The sequence below is a fragment of the Tenrec ecaudatus genome, chromosome 10, assembly GCF_050624435.1.
Source record: "Tenrec ecaudatus isolate mTenEca1 chromosome 10, mTenEca1.hap1, whole genome shotgun sequence".
Classification (NCBI taxonomy): Eukaryota; Metazoa; Chordata; class Mammalia; order Afrosoricida; family Tenrecidae; genus Tenrec; species Tenrec ecaudatus.
Genome location: NC_134539.1, coordinates 131602888 through 131621586, shown reverse-complemented (window position 1 = coordinate 131621586; position 18699 = coordinate 131602888). Strand labels below are relative to the sequence as shown.

The window sequence follows — 18699 nt, the reverse complement described above, 5'->3', positions numbered from 1 at the left end:
GTCTCCCCCCACCTTGGAGCTGGTGATTGGCTCTGCTGTTCCAGGGCACAAACCCTCCTGAGTGAGGGCCAATGGGATGTGCCCAGGAGCGGGAGGGGCAGCCAGCTCACCTGGGGTGGGGGTGGGAAGGTCAGATAGGCTTCAGAGAGGAGTGGGCACCTACCCCCAGCCCAGTCTTCTAGGCGAGTCTGCTGCTTGAACTGGGGGAGGGTGCGGGGGCGGGAGGGGGCAGGAAGGGAACCCAGAGAGAGGCTGGGCAACCCTCTCGAGGGCAAGCAGGGAGCAGAGGGTGGAGAGAGGATTCTGGATGGGAGATGGCACTGCCAGGTCTCCGGAGGGTCTGGCTGACAGACATGCCCTAAAGTGGGCGACTTTGATGACCAGACCAGACCTCTGTTTTCTCACCGTTCAATTCAGGAGGGTACACGTCTACGTTCAGGCCGCCTGCTCCAGGGGGGTGCTCTCTCTCCCTGTCAGGCCCTTCCATTTTGTTTCCATCTTGCTGGTGAATCAGGCGAGTGTTTACAGAGCAGACCATCCATTTCACACCCCACAGCTCATTGCTTGATCTTGTTCATGGCACCCCCCCTCCGTGTGCATCGCTGGCCCCCACTTTCTCCTCGTGTTGCCCGTTAGCCCTCCTGCGCCTCACCTCACTCCTCTGCCTTTGTCCTCTGGGGAAGGCTGCCCTTTGGGGCTCAAATGGTTGTTGCTGCTGCTGCTTGTTCCTTTTCCTTTTCCTCGGTTCTCCGGCAATCCCACCCCCCCGCCCCCCCGGGTCACTCTCTTCCTCCATCTCTGCTCTGCTCCCTGCCCTGCTCATTCAGATCTTCAAGGACTCTCAGACAACCCCCCAAACTGCTGGGTTCCTTCTGACTCACAGTGACCTGTAGGACAGAGTAGAACTGCCCCTTCGGGCGTCTGAGACAGCCTCATGTTGCCCCTTCCTTGAAACCACTGACCTGCTGGTTAGCAGCCCGAGCTGAAGCCCAGGACACCAGCAAGGTGCAGGAGGCAGGATGATTTAGAAGACATGTCTCTGGAGACCCAGCGCTCTAACACTCACCATTGGCAGCTGGGAAATTTGAGGGCAGTGACAGCATTAGGGCTTCAGGGGACACTGATGTCATCAGGCTGGCATTTCAGAAAAGAGATTCTGGGCACTGGGCATGGGTGGAGGGATATTGTGCTGTGAGGACAGGCCGGCGTGCTCTGCGCGGGGATGGGCAGGGCCCAGCTGCTCCTGCCTCCCCCTCTGCCCGCCTTCCTCCCCTGCTCTTGTTCCTGTCACTCAGGGACTGGCCAGGCCGGGGAAGCTATGGCCGCAGGGCTGATCTGGACGCTTCTTCTTGTGGGCAAGTCGGGGTACCTTCAGGGGTGGGACGTCGGAGGGAGGGAGGATGGAAGTTTAGGAGGTTCTTCAGGGAGGGAGGGCTTTGGGGTGTTGACAGACTGTGGCTGGGGGGTCTGGGAATGGGCTGGGGCTGTTCTGGAACCCCTGGGCCCGTTAATGGGCTGGCTCCACTTTTCTCCAGGCCCAGACTACATTTGGCCCTGAGTGAGGGCGGGTGCCAGGCAGGCCCAGGGTCCTGTTCAGATGCTGGGCCCCTGGCTCAGCTTCTCCCTGGGCATGAGAGGGGCATGTGCCCAGGCCCAGAGAGCCCCTCCCTCCCCAGCCTCCTTTGAACACACATGCAGACTCACTCCTGGAGTCCAACTTTAGGGCTGTCTCCCGGGACCTGACTCCGACAGGCCCTAAATGGAGTCCCCCCATGGGTCCCAGTGAAGAAGCCAGCTCCAGCAATGGTCATGTCGCTGACCATGTCGCTGACCTAAGGAGCTTATCCTCTGGCCTAGCTCTTAGCTGGTCCTCGGGGGGTGGGGCGGGGGGCGCTGGGGTCTTTACAGGCCTCCTGGCCAGCCTGGCGGGCACCCAGGCCCAGCAGTTCACTCTGCACCCGACTGTGGGCCGCTTCTTTGTGCACACCCTGGACCATGCCACCGTCCTGCGCCTCCCCGAGCACGTCGGTAAGCCCGCCCACGTTCCAGGGAGCCCCGCCCCTGCCCCTCCCGCGGGGCTGGGGAAAGGTCCTGCCTGCAAGCCCCTCTCCTCTCCTCCACCAGCAGTGCCACCCTCCGTCTGCATCACCTACCACGCCCACCTCCTGGGCCACCCAGACCTGCCCCGCTGGCTCCGCTACAGCCAGCGCAGCCCGCGCCAGCCTGGCTTCCTCTATGGCACCGCCAGCCCCGGGGACCGCGGCCGGCAGGTCATTGAGGTATCCCTAGGGACCCTGATGGACTGCGTGCGCCCCTCGGAGAACACAGGGGGCTCCCTGAGCCTCTGAGGACCCCACTGTGTTTGCTCACCGTCAATGGCTCACCACCTGCTGGCTAGTCTAGTCCCACTCCCGGGGGGGGACGGGACCCCACAGTGTGTCAGAGGAGGACTTTGGGGGGGACCCCACAGTGTGTCAGAGGAGGACTTTTTTCTTTTTTTTACATTTTATTAGGGGCTCATACAACTCTTATCACAATCCACACATATACACACATCAATTGTATAAAGCACATCCGTACATTCTTTGCCCCAATCATTCTCAAAGCATTTGCTCTCCACTTAAGCCCTCTGCATCAGGTCCTCTTTTTTTCCCCCTCCCTTCTCACTCCCCCCTCCCTCATGAGTCCTTGATAATCCACAGATTGTTATTTTGTCACATCTTGCCCTATCCCAGAGGAGGACTTTTAATGACGAATTTTTGTTTTACAAGTAGATTGCCAGGCCCTTCTTCCGAGGCACCTCCGGGTACCTTTAATAATGAACAGTGTGTGCCGCCCAGGAACCCACGCAGCCGGGTGTGGTAGTGCGGGTCTCCTCCTCAGCCCCCCCTTTCTTACCGTAGGTGGTAGCCTACAATCGGGAGAGTTTCGAGACCACCGAGCAGAGACTAGTGCTGCTGATTGAGACCTCGGAAGGTACCCCCCCACGCCCTAGTCCACCCTTGCCCAACCGCTGGAGGGCGTTGTTGGAAGGAGAGGCTTGAAGAGGAGTGGGGGGCAGGGCATCCTAGAAAGTGGGGGCTCTAGGAGGCGATGTCCCCTGGTGTTGGAGCCCCCCCCCCCATGACTGACTTCTCTGCTGACAGACGGTGGCCTTGGGCAACTGGGGGAGGCAGTGTGGTACAGCCTGGTTGGAGGGCGGGGTGTTGGGAGAGTCAGGGAGGAGTTGGGAACCTGCAGTGGAGGGCTCAGAACTGGACCTGGGGCCAGTCTGAGGTGCCCCCCTGGCCCTCCCAGGCCCCCCACTGCCGTACCAGGCAGAGTTCCTGGTGCAGAGCCACGATGTGGAGGAGGTGCTGCCCTCAGCGCCCGCCACCCTCTTCCTCACGGCCCTGGGGGGCCTCTGGGAGGCAGGCGAGCTCCAGCTTCTCAACATCACCTCAGCTTTGGACCGTGGGGGTCGCGTCCCCCTGCCCATCGAAGGCCGGAAGGAAGGGTAGGTGTTCAGCCCTTGCTTCCACCAGAAGAGAGGCTTGTCCGCCACTGGCTTGTGGGCTTAGAAGAGAGGTCCCACCCCTCACCCCACCCCACCCCGACCCTGTAGGACAGAGTAGAATCGCCCCTTCAAGGCTGTGAAGTGTTTAGGAAAGCAGGAGTGGGTTCCAACCACCAGGTGGAGGTGGGGCTGACCCACCCTGGGCAGCCTCACCCCTTCCCTTGGGCCTCCCAGCTGCACACCATCACCCACCCTGCCTTGCTCTTGCCCACCTGGTCCAAATCCAAGTCTTCCTGGAGTCTGTTCTTCCCGGTGCCCATTCCTGGAGGTCCAAGGCTCCCTGCCAGTTCAAGGTTGCGCCCACAAGTCTGTGGGAAAGTTCTACTGGCTTCGGTTCCCATTGGCTCAGGAGCTTTCAGAAAGCCCTCCCCTCCCCCCCATGGATGTTCTCTTCCCTGACCCCACCCCCACCTCACTCACAGGGGCTTCTCTCTGGCCTCAGGGTGTACATCAAGGTGGGCTCTGCCTCCCCTTTCTCCACCTGCCTGAAGATGGTGGCGTTCCCCGACAGCAGGACCCGCTGCGCCCAGGGCCAGCCTCCACTTCTGTCCTGCTATGACAGCTTGGCACCCCACTTCCGTGTTGCCTGGTGCAATGTGACCTTGGTGAGGAGGGTCCCTGACTCTGGGTGGGTGTGGGTGGAGCATGGTTCCCCAAGTAGTATGTGTACACACACACACACACACACACACACACACACACACACAGCGCTCTACCTCCTAACACACACACACACACACACACACACACACACACACACAGCGCTCTACCTCCTACCACAAGAGGGAGACAGAGTCCACAATCCAGACATGGCCTCTTGGTCCAGCCTGCAGCAAGAACCAGAGCGATTCATCCTTCCCCCACCAGCCCTTTCCCCACCCAAGACCTCTGAGACCTGACAGTTCAGTCTCCGACCTTCCAGGGTGTCTCCTCCCTAGCCTGCCTGTGATGAAAACAGAAACCCAGACCAAGCCCATTGCTGTCAAGTGGGGCTACTGTCCTTAGGTGTCACAGAATCGGTTCTGACCCCGAGCGACCTCATGCCCAACAGAGCGAAACCCCACCGTCCTCACAACCATTCCCTGCTTGAGCCCACCCTTGCAGCCACAATGTCAGTCCAGCTCTGCGAGGGCCGTCGCCTTCTTCACCGCCCCTTTACTAAACAGGACACCCTCCTCCAGGAACTGGTCTCTCCTGACATGTCCAAAGTTCCAGCCTCCCCTTTAAGAGCCACGCTGGCCCTAGGTCAAGAGGGGTGAGCCAGCCACCCTTGACGATAGAGAAGGACTACCCCAGAGGAGGGGCAAGGCTCGGAGTCTGTACAGAAGCACTTGGCCTTTCTCCCTTGGAGCGGCCGGTGCGTTTCAATGGGCAACCTACAGGTCAGCAGGACAGCGCTTAAGTCCTGTGCCACCAGGGTAAGGTGTGACCAACTTTTGCCCTTATTTTGTATTCACCCAAGTCAGTTGCCATTTCTCTTTGGGATATTAAACTGGCACTTGGGATATTGGAGTGTCTCAACCTTCCTAATACCCTGACCCTTTAATACAGCTCCTCGTGTGTGGTAACCCCCAACCAGAAAATTATTTTTGTTGCTACTTCATAACTGTAATTTTGCTGTTTTGAATTGGGCGGCCCCTGTGAAAGGGTTGTTCGACACCCCCCACGCCAAATGGGTTGAGACCTACAGGTTGAAAACCTCTGGTAAAGAGAGGATTCCTCCGTAGCACTGTGGGCAGCCAACTGCAAGGTCAGTGGTTCAAGCTCACCAACTGCTTTGTGGGAGAAAGAGGAGGCTGGTCCCCTCGAGATTTCATCTCGGAAACCCTGCCTAGGGCTGCTGTGAGCTGGAATTGACCCAAGGGCAGTGGGCTTGGTTTCCTCTCGAGAGCTAATGGAGAACCTACTGGCATGATGGTGACGTGCTTGGGGGCTCGCCTGAAGGCTAGGCAGTTGGAACTTCCTACCCAGTGGCCCCTGCAAGACCATCTGCTTCTGAAAGATGGCAAGCAAACCCACGTGGTGGCTCTCGTCTGTCACACGGCAGGGACTGGGCATGGGCGGCTTTCCTGAGCACTTGCTATGTGCTGCCAACCACCACCGAAGCTCTGGTCGCCTGCAGTCAGGATTTGAACCCAGGCCTCTGGGCTCTAGAGCTCTGCTCTAACTACTATCCCGTCCTGCCTGTCTTCCAACGTGACGCTCTAGCTGGCTTGTCCTGCTCGGTCACATGGCCGGGGGAGGCAGGCAGGAGGAACCTACCATGGCCCCTGGGGGTTCTCTGCCCCAGCCAGCCATGCCTGGTCAGTTCTGTGTTCTCGGGGCAGGTGGACAAGTCAGTGCCAGAGCCTGCCGGCGAGATGCCCACCCCAGGCGACGGAATCCTAGAGCACGATCCATTCTTCTGCCCACCCATGGAGGCCACGGGCCGGGACTTCCTAACAGATGCCCTGGTCACCCTCCTGGTACCCCTGCTGGTGGCCCTGCTGCTCACGCTGCTGCTGGCCTATATCATGTGCTGCCGGCGGGAGGGACGGTGAGTATCATTGGGGAAGCGGGCAAGGGAGGACATGGAGGCTGGCACTCATGTCTGAGAACCCTTGTGGCCCTCCCCCTGCTGCCCGGAGACCCAGACCTCTCGGGACTGGGCCCCTCCACCAGAAGAGGATGGCACCACGCCTACCTAGCCCTCCGCTCCGGCCCCCTGGATCAGGAGACATCAGTGCGCCAATGAACCCCTGGGGCACAGAGGTCAAGGCCCAGAGCTGGCTAACCCCCTCCTCACTTCCTGCAGGCTGAAGAGAGACCTGGCCACCTCCGAGTGAGTAGGGGAGCTGAGGGCAGGGCGGGAGCTCCTCTGGGCCCCCTTTGCAGCATGGCTAACCTAGAGGTCTCTGGTTGCTAGGCGCCTCCCTCCTTGTGACCTCTTTGCCCCAGGCGGGACTGGCCGGGTGCTAGCTCTGACCTACTTGGCCTTGCTGCTGCTTTTCTGGGATAAATAGATGAGTCCGACGTGGGACAGGGCAGGGGCTCTGGCCAAGCTTTGGGGTGTGCTGCCTACTGCGGGGGGTGGGAGGGTTTGAGAACGAGTGTAAGAGGCTCACAGCACACATCAGCATGCACACACACATGCACCCCACTTTAACATGAGACGGACACCGGGGTTTCCACCTGCCAGCTCTGCCACGTCATTACTTTGTGAGCCTGTAAAACACACCTCATCTGGCAGGTGGTGCTGGGCATGGAGGGACGCTTCGTGCCTCAGGCCCTGCTCCAGCTGCCACCACCTTCATTTGCCTGAGACCCCCCTCCCCCATGCGTACCCTCCCCCCTCCTCTTCCTCCCATGTCCTTGGGCCCCAGAGGCACCCGAGGCCAGTGGTAAATCACAGGCTCCTTTTATTGGCGCGGCACTGAGTCTACAGCCGTCCCGGTAGCCCTGTCCGCCAGCTTGGCCCGACTTCTTAATGGCCGCCACACCTTCTGGCCACCCTGCGGACACTGTTCTGCCTTTGCCTGGAGCCCAGTAGTGACCGGCACTTCCCAAGTCGCCTCTGCCCAGGAGGCCGCTGTCCAGGCCGCCGCTGCCCACGCCTCCGCTGCCTGGGCCGCCGGTGCTGCCGTCTCTTGACGTGGACCTTGGCCGTGGCGGCCTTCTTCTTACCCATGCGGAAGGAGCCGGTGGCCCCCTTGCCAGTCACCTGCTTGAGCACGCCCTTGTCCACCAGGCCCTTGAGCACTCGCTTGAAGTGCAAGGCATTGTGGGCCACGTTGTAGCCCGCTTTGGCCACAGCCTTCTTCAGGGCGGCCAGCGACGTGCGGAGACGTGCCCCCTTTTGGGCCACCGCCTCCAGGATCACCTGGGACATGGTCTTCTTCCGCTGGGCCCTGGGAAGGGCTCGGGACCCTGCCTCGCTCTTGTTAGGGATGCTGGACACGCTGGTCAGCCGGCTCCCGCCAAGGGCAGTGGTGGAGGCCAAGGGCATCGTGGCGGGTGGCAGCGAGGTGTCTTTCTGCATCTCTCCCTGCAGTGGGTGAAGGGAGCTGGGTGTGAGGGCCTCCAGGGTGGCGGCCGCAAGTCTCCCCTGGACGGCTCCTCGGTGGCTGAGAGAGGTGTGTGTCCCCTCAAAGGTCCACACTGTCCCCTGGGTGGCCAGAGAGAGGAGCTTTGCCCACAGCTGGCCTCCCCGACTGGTGCCCGGAGTGCAGGGGGCAGCAAGGTTATCTCAGTAGTGACCTCAGGGGGCTATTGTGAGGCTGCCAGAATCCTTTGGGGGTCACAGTAGCCCCATTGTCCCCCCACTAGGAGGGGTAAGTAGCAGAGGTCAGCTTGAAGGGCATCTGACATCCCGGGGACCTTGGGGAGGAGGGCTAGGGCCGCAGGGCCCATAGGGGTTGTACACACATTTTAATGCCCTGTGCGGATGCCCGTGAGAGCCAATGTCAGGATAGTCTGTGTCTGCCCCACCCCCACTCCCCGGTGTCAGACCTGCCATTTGACCCCGCCATCTCAGCCCACTGGGTGTCTGAGTCTCTGGGTTGAGGGAGATCATGTTTGAGCACCAGCATTACTCTTGGGGCCAGTGTGCCCTCCTGCTAACTGACAGGCTGGTGGCGAGAACCCAGCCAGCCGCCCCCCCGGAGAAAGGCCCGGGGAGCTGCTTCCCTGAAGATGACCGGGAGAAACCCCGGGGGCAGTCTACCCCATCGCGGTTGGAGGCACCTGGAGTTGGAATGCCCTAGCCAGTCACGGGTTGGGGATGTTTATGGTGGACTTGTTTTCCAGAGTGAACAGATCGATCCTGCTTTGATCAACTTTCTATACCTGTTACAAGACCATGAGTTTTAAAAAAACCAAAACATTTTATTGGGGGCTCATACAGCTCTTATCACAATCTCGACATCCACCCATCTACTTGAGCAATTGCTATCAGCTCATTTCCCCTCCTCCCTTCCCCTCCCTCATGAACCCTTGATACTTTATAAATGCATGATCCCCCCTAGGTGACCACGATTTTCTTCCCTTCTGTTTTCATTTTTAAAAAGAGATGTCTGCCCCTCATTGGGAGCGATGATTGTCCATGTACATTTTACCCGGAGAGGATTTTGTTCATCTGTTTGGGCCACATTAGGGGTCCTGCTGGTGTCATAGGGTCACATTCGCGGCTGTTACCCACAAGACCAGCAGTTGGCACCCACCTGCTGCTCCTCGGGAGAAAGAGGGGCTTTGTACTCCCATGAAGAGTTTCCATCTAGGAAACATGGGGGCTTTTTCGGCCCTGTCCTCTCGGAGGCCCGTGAGTCGGAATGGACATGAAGGCTGTGAGTTTGGGTTTGGGGCTTTGTGCCCCCACGTTTGACTGATTAGAGCTTCTGCCACTGTGGGTCTTCTCTCGGGACCAAGTTTTCTACCGCATCTGGCTTCCCGGGACCCATTCTGTCTGTCTGGGTTTTCTCTGGAAAAGGGCTTCCTCCCTCCGTATGGAATCAATAACCAGGCTCCCTGTGTGTGGCGTTCTTCTGTGTCCATTTGAGCTGGGTGGTGCTGTGTTTTATAGAAGCCCAGTTTGTGCCTGGTTCACAGGCTGCTGGCTTGCAGATTACGCACAAGTTGGGGTTCTGCGCCCGTGTTCCTTTGCCATCACACTTCACCCCCACCGAGCCCTCCAGGGCCCTGGGGTCCCCAGCTGTGAGTCTTAGAGCCAGTGGCAGGGTGCAAGGGCCCGTGTCTGGGGCGTGGAGTGGGCCTTGGGACCTCCAGGCTCCCTGACAGCCCCCACCCACAGTGGGGTGTGTGCGTGCATGTGTGTACAGGGATGCCTGTCCTTTGTCCAAGTGCTGATGTGGAAGGATTGTGGGGGCCGGCGCCGTGACTCTGGCCTCTGCTTTTGCTCTAGAAAAACATCCCAGAACTTTTTTCCATCTGTGTGAGCTGCCAAAGTAATGAGACCCAGATGTGGACTGCAGGGCCCAGGGAGGGGGTGGGGCGGGGCTTTCAAGAAGGCCCTTTCCCCACCAGGGGTATTACCTACCTGGCTGACAGGCTCTGGGGTTCCACACACATCTCCCTCCCACCCCCCTGCAGCCTCCCCTTACTCGGGGATGGAAAATTGTGTTTTGGACTAGCCCGCTTGCCAAATTCCAGACTCCAGAGCTCATCTCCACACCCCCGACTTAGACAGCAACTCCACTTCCTGGCAGCTTAGCAGGACTCCATCCAGGCCCGCTCTCCTCAGCAGGAGTGTGGCCCATCTGGCATCGGGGTCTAGTAAGTTCTTCCTGTAGTCTCCCCGCTCAGGGTTCGGTGGAGTCTGTGTCCATGAGTGGGGGTACCTCCCTACCTCCATCGAATCAGTAATCCCAGCGCACGTGGAGCCCCGGTGGCCTAAGGGGCAATGCAGAGCTGTTAGCCACAGGTCACCAACTCCCAGTGACCCTGTAGGACAGGGTAGAACTGCCCCTGTGGGTTTCCAAAACTGTAACTCTCTAAGAGAGTAGAAAGTTATGTATTTCTTATTCATAGTAGCTGGTGGTCTCGAGCTGCTGACCTTGTGGTTAGCAGCCCAATGCATAACTATGCCACCAATTTGTTTTAGTGGTCTTAAAAAAAAAAATCTAGGGCAAATGAGATGGTTTCGGCTCTGCCTAGACCCCTGGCCATTCCAGGAAAACCCAACCTTCTGCTTCTGCTGAAAAGTCCCCGCTCCACAGTCTGTCCGATCTAGCACCCCGGAGTCTGGGACATGTCCATGGGTTTGAAAACACCCTCCACTGGAGGCCACGCTCAGGGGAGGAGCTCGCTGTAATAAAATCACGATGCGACGGGCACAGAAGCTTCTGCTTAGCAGTGAGTGCCATTGGCTGCATGCTGACCAGGTGATGCATGCGCTTTCTTGTATCAGCTAGTTAATTCATGCAACAACTTGAACTGGGAAGTGGAGTGATTTGCCCAAGGTCACCCAGCCAGGAAGTAGTGGCGCCCAGATTCAAGCCCAAGGCAAGCCCCTCGGCCAAAGTGCTGTGCTGCCCTGGCGCTCAGCGTCACTCTGGCAGCAGAGAGCCAGCCAGGAGAGCACCACGTGGGAGATGGGGCTAGGTGTCCTGAGGAGGACAGGGAGACTTCCAGAGGAACTTTCGGATGGGTGTGACCGTCTGCCCACTGCAGGCTGCTGAGGTTTCCCTGGGCACCCTGGGGGAAGGCTCATGCTGGGATACAGCTAGGAAGGGGTTCAGAGAGTGAGGACAGGTCTGAAAAGCCATGGGATGGGATGGCCAGGGGCTGGGAGAAGCCCTTCCTGGGAGGGGAGAAGCTTGGCTGAAGGCTAAGTGGTTTGAACAGGTGCTGGGAGTGAGGCCCGCTGGGGCAGCAAAGGGACAGGAGCGAGGGTGCTCATGGGCGTGGCCAAGGGAGCTGAGTTCTCCTGGGGTCCCAGAGGGATGTCTGAACTTGCAGCCCACCCTGTAGACACAGGTCTGGGGACCTGTATCCGCCACGGGTATTAGGACCGTCTTAGGGTCTTGTGAGTACACACCATGTGTAAGGCGCTGTTCTTGCCCCCAACTTGTATTTTCTCATCCACCCTGCACCGCGGTCCCACACAGTGTGTGCTGTTAGCAAGCTCATCCACAGCTGATGAGACTGGGGTGTAGGGTGGGCAAAGCCAGGCACCTATCTCTGAATCCACGTGGTCTCCCTGGAAGCTGGGCCTCACTCAGGGGCTTGAGTTTCCCCCACATGAGGGGTAGGTCAGGGGGAAGCAGTCTCCCAGGCTGCCAAGCATCTCCCACACCCTGCTGCCCCCAGCATCCAGATGGTTCACCATGGCACCATCCGAGAGAACACGGAGGAGCTGCGGCAGATGGCAGCCAGCCGAGAGGTGCCCCGGCCACTCTCCACCCTGCCTATGTTCAATGTGCGCACGGGCGAGCGGCTACCTCCCCGTGTGGACAGCGCCCAGGTGCCCCTCATCCTGGACCAGCGCTGAGGGGCCAGTCAGGTGGGTCCGGCTGGCCAGCACCGGGCCCCTCTTCTGGGTGGGAGTCAATAGTGAGGTGGGGGGGGGACGAGGTCACAGACCCACCTGCCTGTGAGCTCAGCAGTGGTTTGAGGTCAGGGTGGGGGAGTTAGGAGAGCCAGTGTCTTCCCTCCTGGAACCCAATGCTTTCTCCCCCTGCTGTCTGTGTCCAGCTCAGGCCTCAATTTGCCTTCTGGTCCCACTCAGAGAGTGGTCATGTCACCTGTGACCTGTGGACCCCAGCTCCTGGCTCACGACCCAGGCTGACAACCTACAAAGATGGGAGCATGAGGGGGTGTCTGGGGCCAGGACCATGGAATAAATGCCTCTTCTCTGACCCCTTGTTGTTGCCGGGGTCTCTCCCTGCCGTCACAGCCTCTGTCTGTCTTTCTGCCACTGGGGTGGGGGGTAGCGGGGCTGTCCTCTGGACAGTGGCATTTTGCGGTTGCCTCAGAAGCTCAGAGGAAAGAGGGAGGGACAGGAGGACTGTAGGTGCCTCTGGGTTCACAGGAAACACAGCGAAGGGTCCCTGGCAGCTGATCCCACTTTACAGATCCAGCTACCTGGGCTTAGGGAGAGTAAGCAATTCAGCCCATTGAATGGGGCATGTCGGTGCCAAGCCTGGGCTGAACCTGGTCCTCCAGCCTCCACACTGCCTTCTGGGGGCCCGAGGGGCTCAGGAAGCATGGGACCGCCTCTTAGCTGGAGATTCAGGTGATGGCTGATCAATTTGCTACACGGTCTCTTGTGAAGGGATCACTCCGGGGAGAGAGAGAGAGAGCGAGCGAGTTGTCTGGGGTGCTGGACTCTGAATGACCCTCCCAGTGGGGTTTTCCTGGGGTCAGGGCAGAGGTCGTCACAGAGCCACAGCCTTGTTCTCTGGCCCCAAACCCAAAGCGCCCTGGAGAACTCCGCTGACTGTAAAGAGGCCCGGGCTTGTGGGCAAGGGCCTACAACCCAAGCAGGCCCACTGTGCCCCTGCCTCCTGACCCCTGGGAGGTCACACCCACACACATGTGTGACCCTGGCGTCAGGGCCGGGCCAGCCCAGATAAGGGAGCGTCAGCAGACAGCTCCCCCACCTTGCAGCCCTTCCCTCGCCTGGGAGAGGCTACATTGAAGGGTCCGCTCAGGGCAGGCCCTCAGCCGGGCTGTTCAGACCCATGCATGGTGGACGCTGTCTTGCTGCGCAGCGTGGAGTTCAGCAGACCGCTTCCCTTCTGAAGGCTGGGGCCTGAGCAAGGCCACGGCTGCAGCTTATGCCACTCCTGTCCCTTCTGGTCCTCCCATCCCTGCTGGACACCCCCAATGGACAACACTCAACCAAGGGGGCATTGATCCCGTAAGCTTGTATTGCGGCGGGTGTATGTGCCTCATTAAGGAAGGGGGGCTGAGCATGCGGCCTCCAGCCACACTGTTTCTGGGACAGCCGGTGGCCTCTGACTTCCCCTTTACCATTCCGCCTACCTCCTAGGCCCCTTCTCTGTGGGAGCTGGAGGTGCACAAAGTTTGCACTATGGGGGTTGGGGGGGCTGGGTAGTTTCTCCTCTGATCTCAGTCCCCAGGAGGAGACTGTCATCTCCCCTTGACTTGCTCCTGTCCATGTAGGCAGGAGGGTCTCGGCCCCTCTGAGTGTGCTGTGTGCTGGCCAGGAACGTCCCAGGCCAGCTCCGGCCTCGGGGCCCTGGCAGAGCCTTCCTCCCAGCACAGCTTCCAAGGAGCACACGGGAGCCTGGCTGCCAGCCTCAGAGGAAGTGGCCCAGACAAGTCACTGGGAGGCTGGCATGATGGCAGACACAAGAGCTGTGCCCAGCAAACAGGCACAGGCCCCAGGTGCCCTGGCAAGAGGGCAACCCTCTCTCCCTGGGCACTTAGACCCCAAATCTGATGGGTGAGATCCTATGCGGCAGTCACCCCTCCCCCCTGCCACCACATAGGCCAAGAACCAAGGACTAATTGTGGTGACCATCCTGTCCCTCCCACCACTAGCCCCAGGACAACAGCCACCTCTGCCCCCGCTCCAGCCCAGACCCAGGAAGTGCCTTTATGCCCAGCCTGTGGCCTCCACCCTCATGCCATGTGGCCTGACACTCCAGACAGCTCTGCCAGGTGCCCGGCCAGACCTGCAGAGGCAGGACACCACCGAACGCTGGCCTCAGCCCCAGGTGGACACGTCTTCCTGACTCATTATGCTGCCCTCCGGGTGGAGACCGAGTTCACCCCTGCCCATAGAGCACCCCAGGCCCACACCCCTCAGTGAGCGGGCGCTGGGGTCAGGCAGAGCAGAGTGCCCCCAGAGCTCTGCCAGGTGACAGCTTGCTTACCCGGCAGAGCTGAGACTACCGATCAGACGACGTGCAGGACTGGTTGGGGGGCGTGGTGAGAATTTGAGAGAATCCAGTAAGTAGCTCCCAGGAAGGGTGGCATGACCACACTAAACACTCACAAACCCACACTACACCCAGGAGTCTGTGGGGTCTCCATGCCCTCGAAGATCCAGCGAGGTCAGGCTGCGTTGCCATGCTGGGGAGCCCTGGTGGTGTGTGGTTACAGTTTGGGCTGCTAGCCGCAGGTGTTAGGTAGCTAGCTAGCTTAGAAAGAGGGGCTGTCCCTCCCATGCCTGCAAAGGCCCCCATAGCGAGGAGGTTTGAAGAAGACACCTATGAAGATCCTAAACTCATCAAGCCCCCAAGCCAGGTGGGAGGTACACCTGGGCAGGCCAAACTAGACCCAGGCTCATGACATCACCCAGGTGGGCCTAACTCAGCCAATGGGGTCAACCAATAGCATTAACCACGCCTTCTCCCAGACAGCGGGTGGGTTAGGGTAAAGGCAGGGAGCATGCTCTGACTCTGCTCCTGGTCAGAGTCAGGTAGAGGGGCAGGGTCTCCCTTCCCTGCTCGGCACACATGCGCCTCCGGGCCCACGGCCTCTCAGCCTCTAGGGTTCTTGGGCTTCTGGCCTCCCAGGATCCTCCCCATTTCTGCACATGTGGGTGCTTTTCCACGTGACTGATCGTGCCCAGCTGTGAACCCCTTGGAGACTAACACCTGACACTTGTCCCGTCCTTCTAAAAAACCACTTGGATACAGAACGGGCTTCGGCGTGAGTGCTTTCATCGAGCGAAGCCAAGAACCGAGGTATTTTCAACTCCAGAAACCTAGCACAGGGTCAGCAGTTTGAAACCACCAGCTGCTCTGCAAAAGAGACAAGCGAGGCTTTCTGCTCCCATCAAGAGTTATGGTCTCTGAGACCCACAGGGCACATCGGCTCCACGGCAGTGGGTTTGTTTGTTTTTCCCACTGTGTGCTGGGCGTCATCCTTGATGCCCGCCAGCTGAGCAGCTGCCTGCCCATGGCAGAGGGCCGGGCTAGTCCACAGGGCAGTGTGCTGGCGACATGACCATCCTTTGGGATGCTGCTCCTGGCTGGCTGTGAGTCCATCCTGTGAGGCCTGATGACCTTGTAGGGGTCCGAACTTAAAGTGACTTACTTTCAACTGGAAGTCCATCTCAGGGCCTTTCTCCCAAGGTGCCTCTGGACAGACGCATCCGGCCCCCCTTTGCTTCGCTGCCCCGGGTGTTAGCTGCGCACTCCCAGGAGCCCTATGAAGGATGGGTCGAACCGCGCTGAGTTCTGCTCGCTGCTTTGAGATGTCTGTTTCCGTATGCCTGCTGGAGCTTCTGCCCACCGTGGCTCCTGTTGGTTTTTGATGGGCAGGGCGGGTGTAGGGGGTCACTGTACACAACTCACATTCAGAACACAGTCCCCCACTTCCCACAGAACACCTGCTTCCACCCTGCAATGCCCTACGCTGGCGCTCTCTCCTCAGGCCTGTGCTGCAGAGGGGCCGGCCCCCCGCCCTGCATTCACCCGGGGCTAAAGCACCAGGCTTCCTTGTCTGTAAGGGGCCCCCACAGCGGTTTTCATGCTCCCTTTCCACTGTGCCCCCACCTCACCCCACCCCACCCCGCTGCAGCACCCTGTGCACCAAACTCACGGCCATCCCCTACCTGATACCTTAGAATCTCCACACGATAAAGGAGTTAGCTCGGGCTGCTAGCCACCACACTCAGAACCCAAACCAAACTCACCCGCCGGCCAGTGGACCCCGCTCGCAGCGACCCTACAGGAAAGGGCACAACTTGCCTCTGTGGGTTTCTAAGACCGTAACGCTTTACAGGAGCAGAAAACCTCATCTTTCTCCTGCAAAGCGGTGGGGGTTTTGAACCGCTGATCCCGTGGTTAGCAGTCCACTCCCAAAGTCAGCAGTCAGAAACCACCAGCTGCCTTGAGGGAGGAGAGGAGGCTTTGGGCTTCCGTAAGGAGGTGCCGTTTTGAAAACCCACAGAGGCGGTCTTGCTGTGTCCTAGCCAGTCGGGGTGGGCTCGATGGCAGTACGTTTTCTGTCGGGTCCATGTGGAACTGCCAACCTGAAGGTCAGCGGTTCAAACTCACCAGCCATCAGCTCCCAACACGGTTTAAAGCCTTAGAAACTCTAGATGGGGGCTGTGCACCTGAATGGACTCCGTGACAGTGGGTTGGGCCAGGTCACTGTCCCCTGGCGGGATGCTGTCTTCCAGGGTCCTGCTCCTGCACAGCAAGGTTCTCAGCCGGACCTGACACCCTCCCTCTGGAGCACCGTGAGGAAGGGGTCACCGACCCCGATGCTCACCAGCTTGGTGTCCCACTCCCTCCGGAGACACCCTTCCACTCAAGCTCTCCCTCTCCCCCCCGCCCAGCATCCTGACCTGCTCACGGGACCTCCCGTGTACCTCTTCCATGCCTGTGCACACACATGTGCCAGATGTCAGGACCCAGGCGTCCTGCCACTCACACCCTGTCTCTGCTGCCGCCACAGGTTTGAGGAAGCCCAACACCACCTCCATCGCCCCCCACCCCCACCCGCCCGGCGCTGCAGTCACGTGGTCCGACCCCTGGTTGTTCACAGGCAAGTGAGCAGGCAGAGGGTGAGACCCACTCTCCTCCACAGGCACCCCCTAGAAGTTCACAGAGCTGCCTGTGGGTGGGCCCACCTCACACTCACCACCTCTCCCCACACACACCTCACTCCCACAGCCCCACACGTAGTCACAAGCATTACACACTCACCCCTCACGCGCACAGCTGCGCACGCTCACACACCTCGTCCAATGGCCCCCACAGCCTCACACGACCAGTCTCACACACCCGCGTAGCTTTATGTGCTCACACAGCTTCACACACACACAACTCTACACACTCACACAGCCACATGCACATGCTTTTACACACTCACTCACACAGCCCCACAAACACACACGCACACACGCACACCGTGGCGAGAGAGCGCCTCCAGGGGTGCTGGCTCTAAGCATAGCCTGGGATCACCCCCTGCACACACAGTCCCCTCCTTCCCTCACCCCCATGTGGAGGCCTTCCCCCCACCCCCCGCCCCCACCTCCCTCCATCAATCTCACCTAGCGTATCTCGGCCAGCCTCAGGGGCATCCGGGAGATGAGGGGCTAAGATGTTGACAAGAATAGCAGAGAAGCCCAGCACCCTCTCACCCAAAGTGCTGTTAGGAGCAGGCATCGACCACCAAAGGGGGGGAATCCTGGAGCCCTCTTCCATTTCTGACTTCCAACCGGTGGTGGGAGCAGGTCCCTCTCTCAGGTAGATTACTGCCTTGGGGGGCAGTGTTGGGAGCAGTGGACGCTGTGCTTCTTCCTGCCCAGGGGCCAGTGAGGGTCTGGGGGCGCTGGGCTGGGTGGCTGTATTCGAGCAGCTGTGATGTCATCAGGAAGAAGGGCTGGCCCGGGAACACACTACAATGGCCCCTTTGTGCCCCTTCCCTCCTCTCCTGAACGCACTCTTACCACATGCCAGGCCCCGTGCCACGTGACGCCCCATGCAGCCACACAAGGCCTGCCCAGGAGCTACTGTCCCCACAGCCCTGAGGGGAGGTACTCTCAGGAGTCCACACCTGCACACATCTGGTCTCTCTTATGTGCGCGCACGCACACACACGCTGACTCATCTACCCACGTGCAGGTTTGTACAGATGTCACAAGAGACATGCTCACCCCTGGCCTGGAACGGTGCTGCTTGGTGTAGTCGTCACACGGGGCTATTAAAATCAGTTAAATGTCAGTGAAATGAAAACTTTGGGTCCTCAGCCAAGCTGGCCACATTCCAAGTGCCCAGGGGCCACATGTGACTCCTGGCTGTCTGCTTGCCCACCACGGGGACAGAGCTGTCACCATGCAGCGAGCCCAGTGAAGCACTGGCCCAGAGGCTCCCACTCTGATGGCTCTCAACCGAGACCTGCTCCCACTTGTCCTTGCTGTTCCGTGTGCCAGTGAGTGGGAGAGGCGCAGTGGCCGGGTTCAGGTTGGTGCCGGTGGGGATATGGACCAAGATCCAGGCCAGATGGAAGTTACCTGGGCAACATATCTGGAAAGGCCAATCAATCATGGAATGATCAAGCAATCAGTAGGAACCACGAAACTTTGGATATTTGCACAATAAATAGATCTTCATCTATGTGCCATAATTTAGCCCCCCCCCAGAGCCTGCGGTTGATGAGCACTGATGGATTATTAAAGGCCATCACAGATTGCTGCGGACACTTCATCAGTGACGCATGAGCAGCCACAGGCTTGTCCATCGCTGCGCAGACCCCAGGCAGGTCCAAGACGTGTCCTTCTCTCTGAGGTCAGGCCCGGAGATGTGGGGTGAGAGGGATGGACAGACGGCTGTCATATTCCTCCTGCTTCCATGTCTCTGGACATCTTCTCTGCTCCCCACAGCCCCTGGCTCTTTTCCCCTGCTGTCCCCACACTGCAGCCCCTTCCCTGAGGTTGGGCCCGTCCCTTTGGGTTCCCCAGCAGGCAGGAAAGCGCAGGCAGAGGGCCAGAGAAGCGGGGACAGTGGGGAGGAGAAGGGGGAGAGGAGGAGGAGAAAGCTTTTGTAAGAGGAAAGGATGAGGATTGGACAGATGCCTGGGGCCGAAGAAAATGACACCCCCCACCCCCACCCCCGCATTTGGAAGGTGGAGAGAGACTAGGACGTGCTCCTCCAGGGGTGGGGCTGCCATCCTTCCAGATCACACCTTGCTTGCACCCCAGCGCAGCTCGCCATGGTCCTGGG

At 59.5% G+C, this 18699-nt stretch overlaps 1 protein-coding gene across 2 annotated transcripts; it reads left to right on the top strand.

Moving 5' to 3' along the window:
- Positions 1-1240: 1240 nt before the first annotated feature.
- Positions 1241-11907, top strand: SGCA (sarcoglycan alpha). Of its 2 annotated transcripts, none has more exons than XM_075561638.1 (10): positions 1241-1355; positions 1909-2028; positions 2128-2279; positions 2904-2976; positions 3298-3496; positions 3999-4161; positions 5884-6092; positions 6351-6377; positions 11360-11552; positions 11744-11907. In XM_075561638.1, exons 1-9 carry the CDS (start codon positions 1319-1321, stop codon positions 11538-11540), a joined length of 1161 nt encoding a protein of 386 aa, XP_075417753.1. In that variant the 5' UTR covers positions 1241-1318; the 3' UTR covers positions 11541-11552; positions 11744-11907. The 2 variants fall into 2 exon arrangements, with proteins under 2 accessions (XP_075417753.1, XP_075417752.1); XM_075561637.1 differs by having other exon boundaries at positions 2125-2279.
- The last annotated feature ends 6792 nt before the right edge of the window (positions 11908-18699 follow it).

Coding starts and splice junctions, on each gene's coding strand:
- SGCA (XM_075561637.1), top strand. CDS start 1,319: ATGGCCGCAGGGCTGATCTGGACGCTTCTTCTTGTGG. Junction 2,977..3,297: donor GCTGATTGAGACCTCGGAAG/GTACCCCCCCAC, acceptor TGGCCCTCCCAG/GCCCCCCACTGCCGTACCAG. Junction 6,378..11,359: donor AGAGACCTGGCCACCTCCGA/GTGAGTAGGGGA, acceptor TGCTGCCCCCAG/CATCCAGATGGTTCACCATG.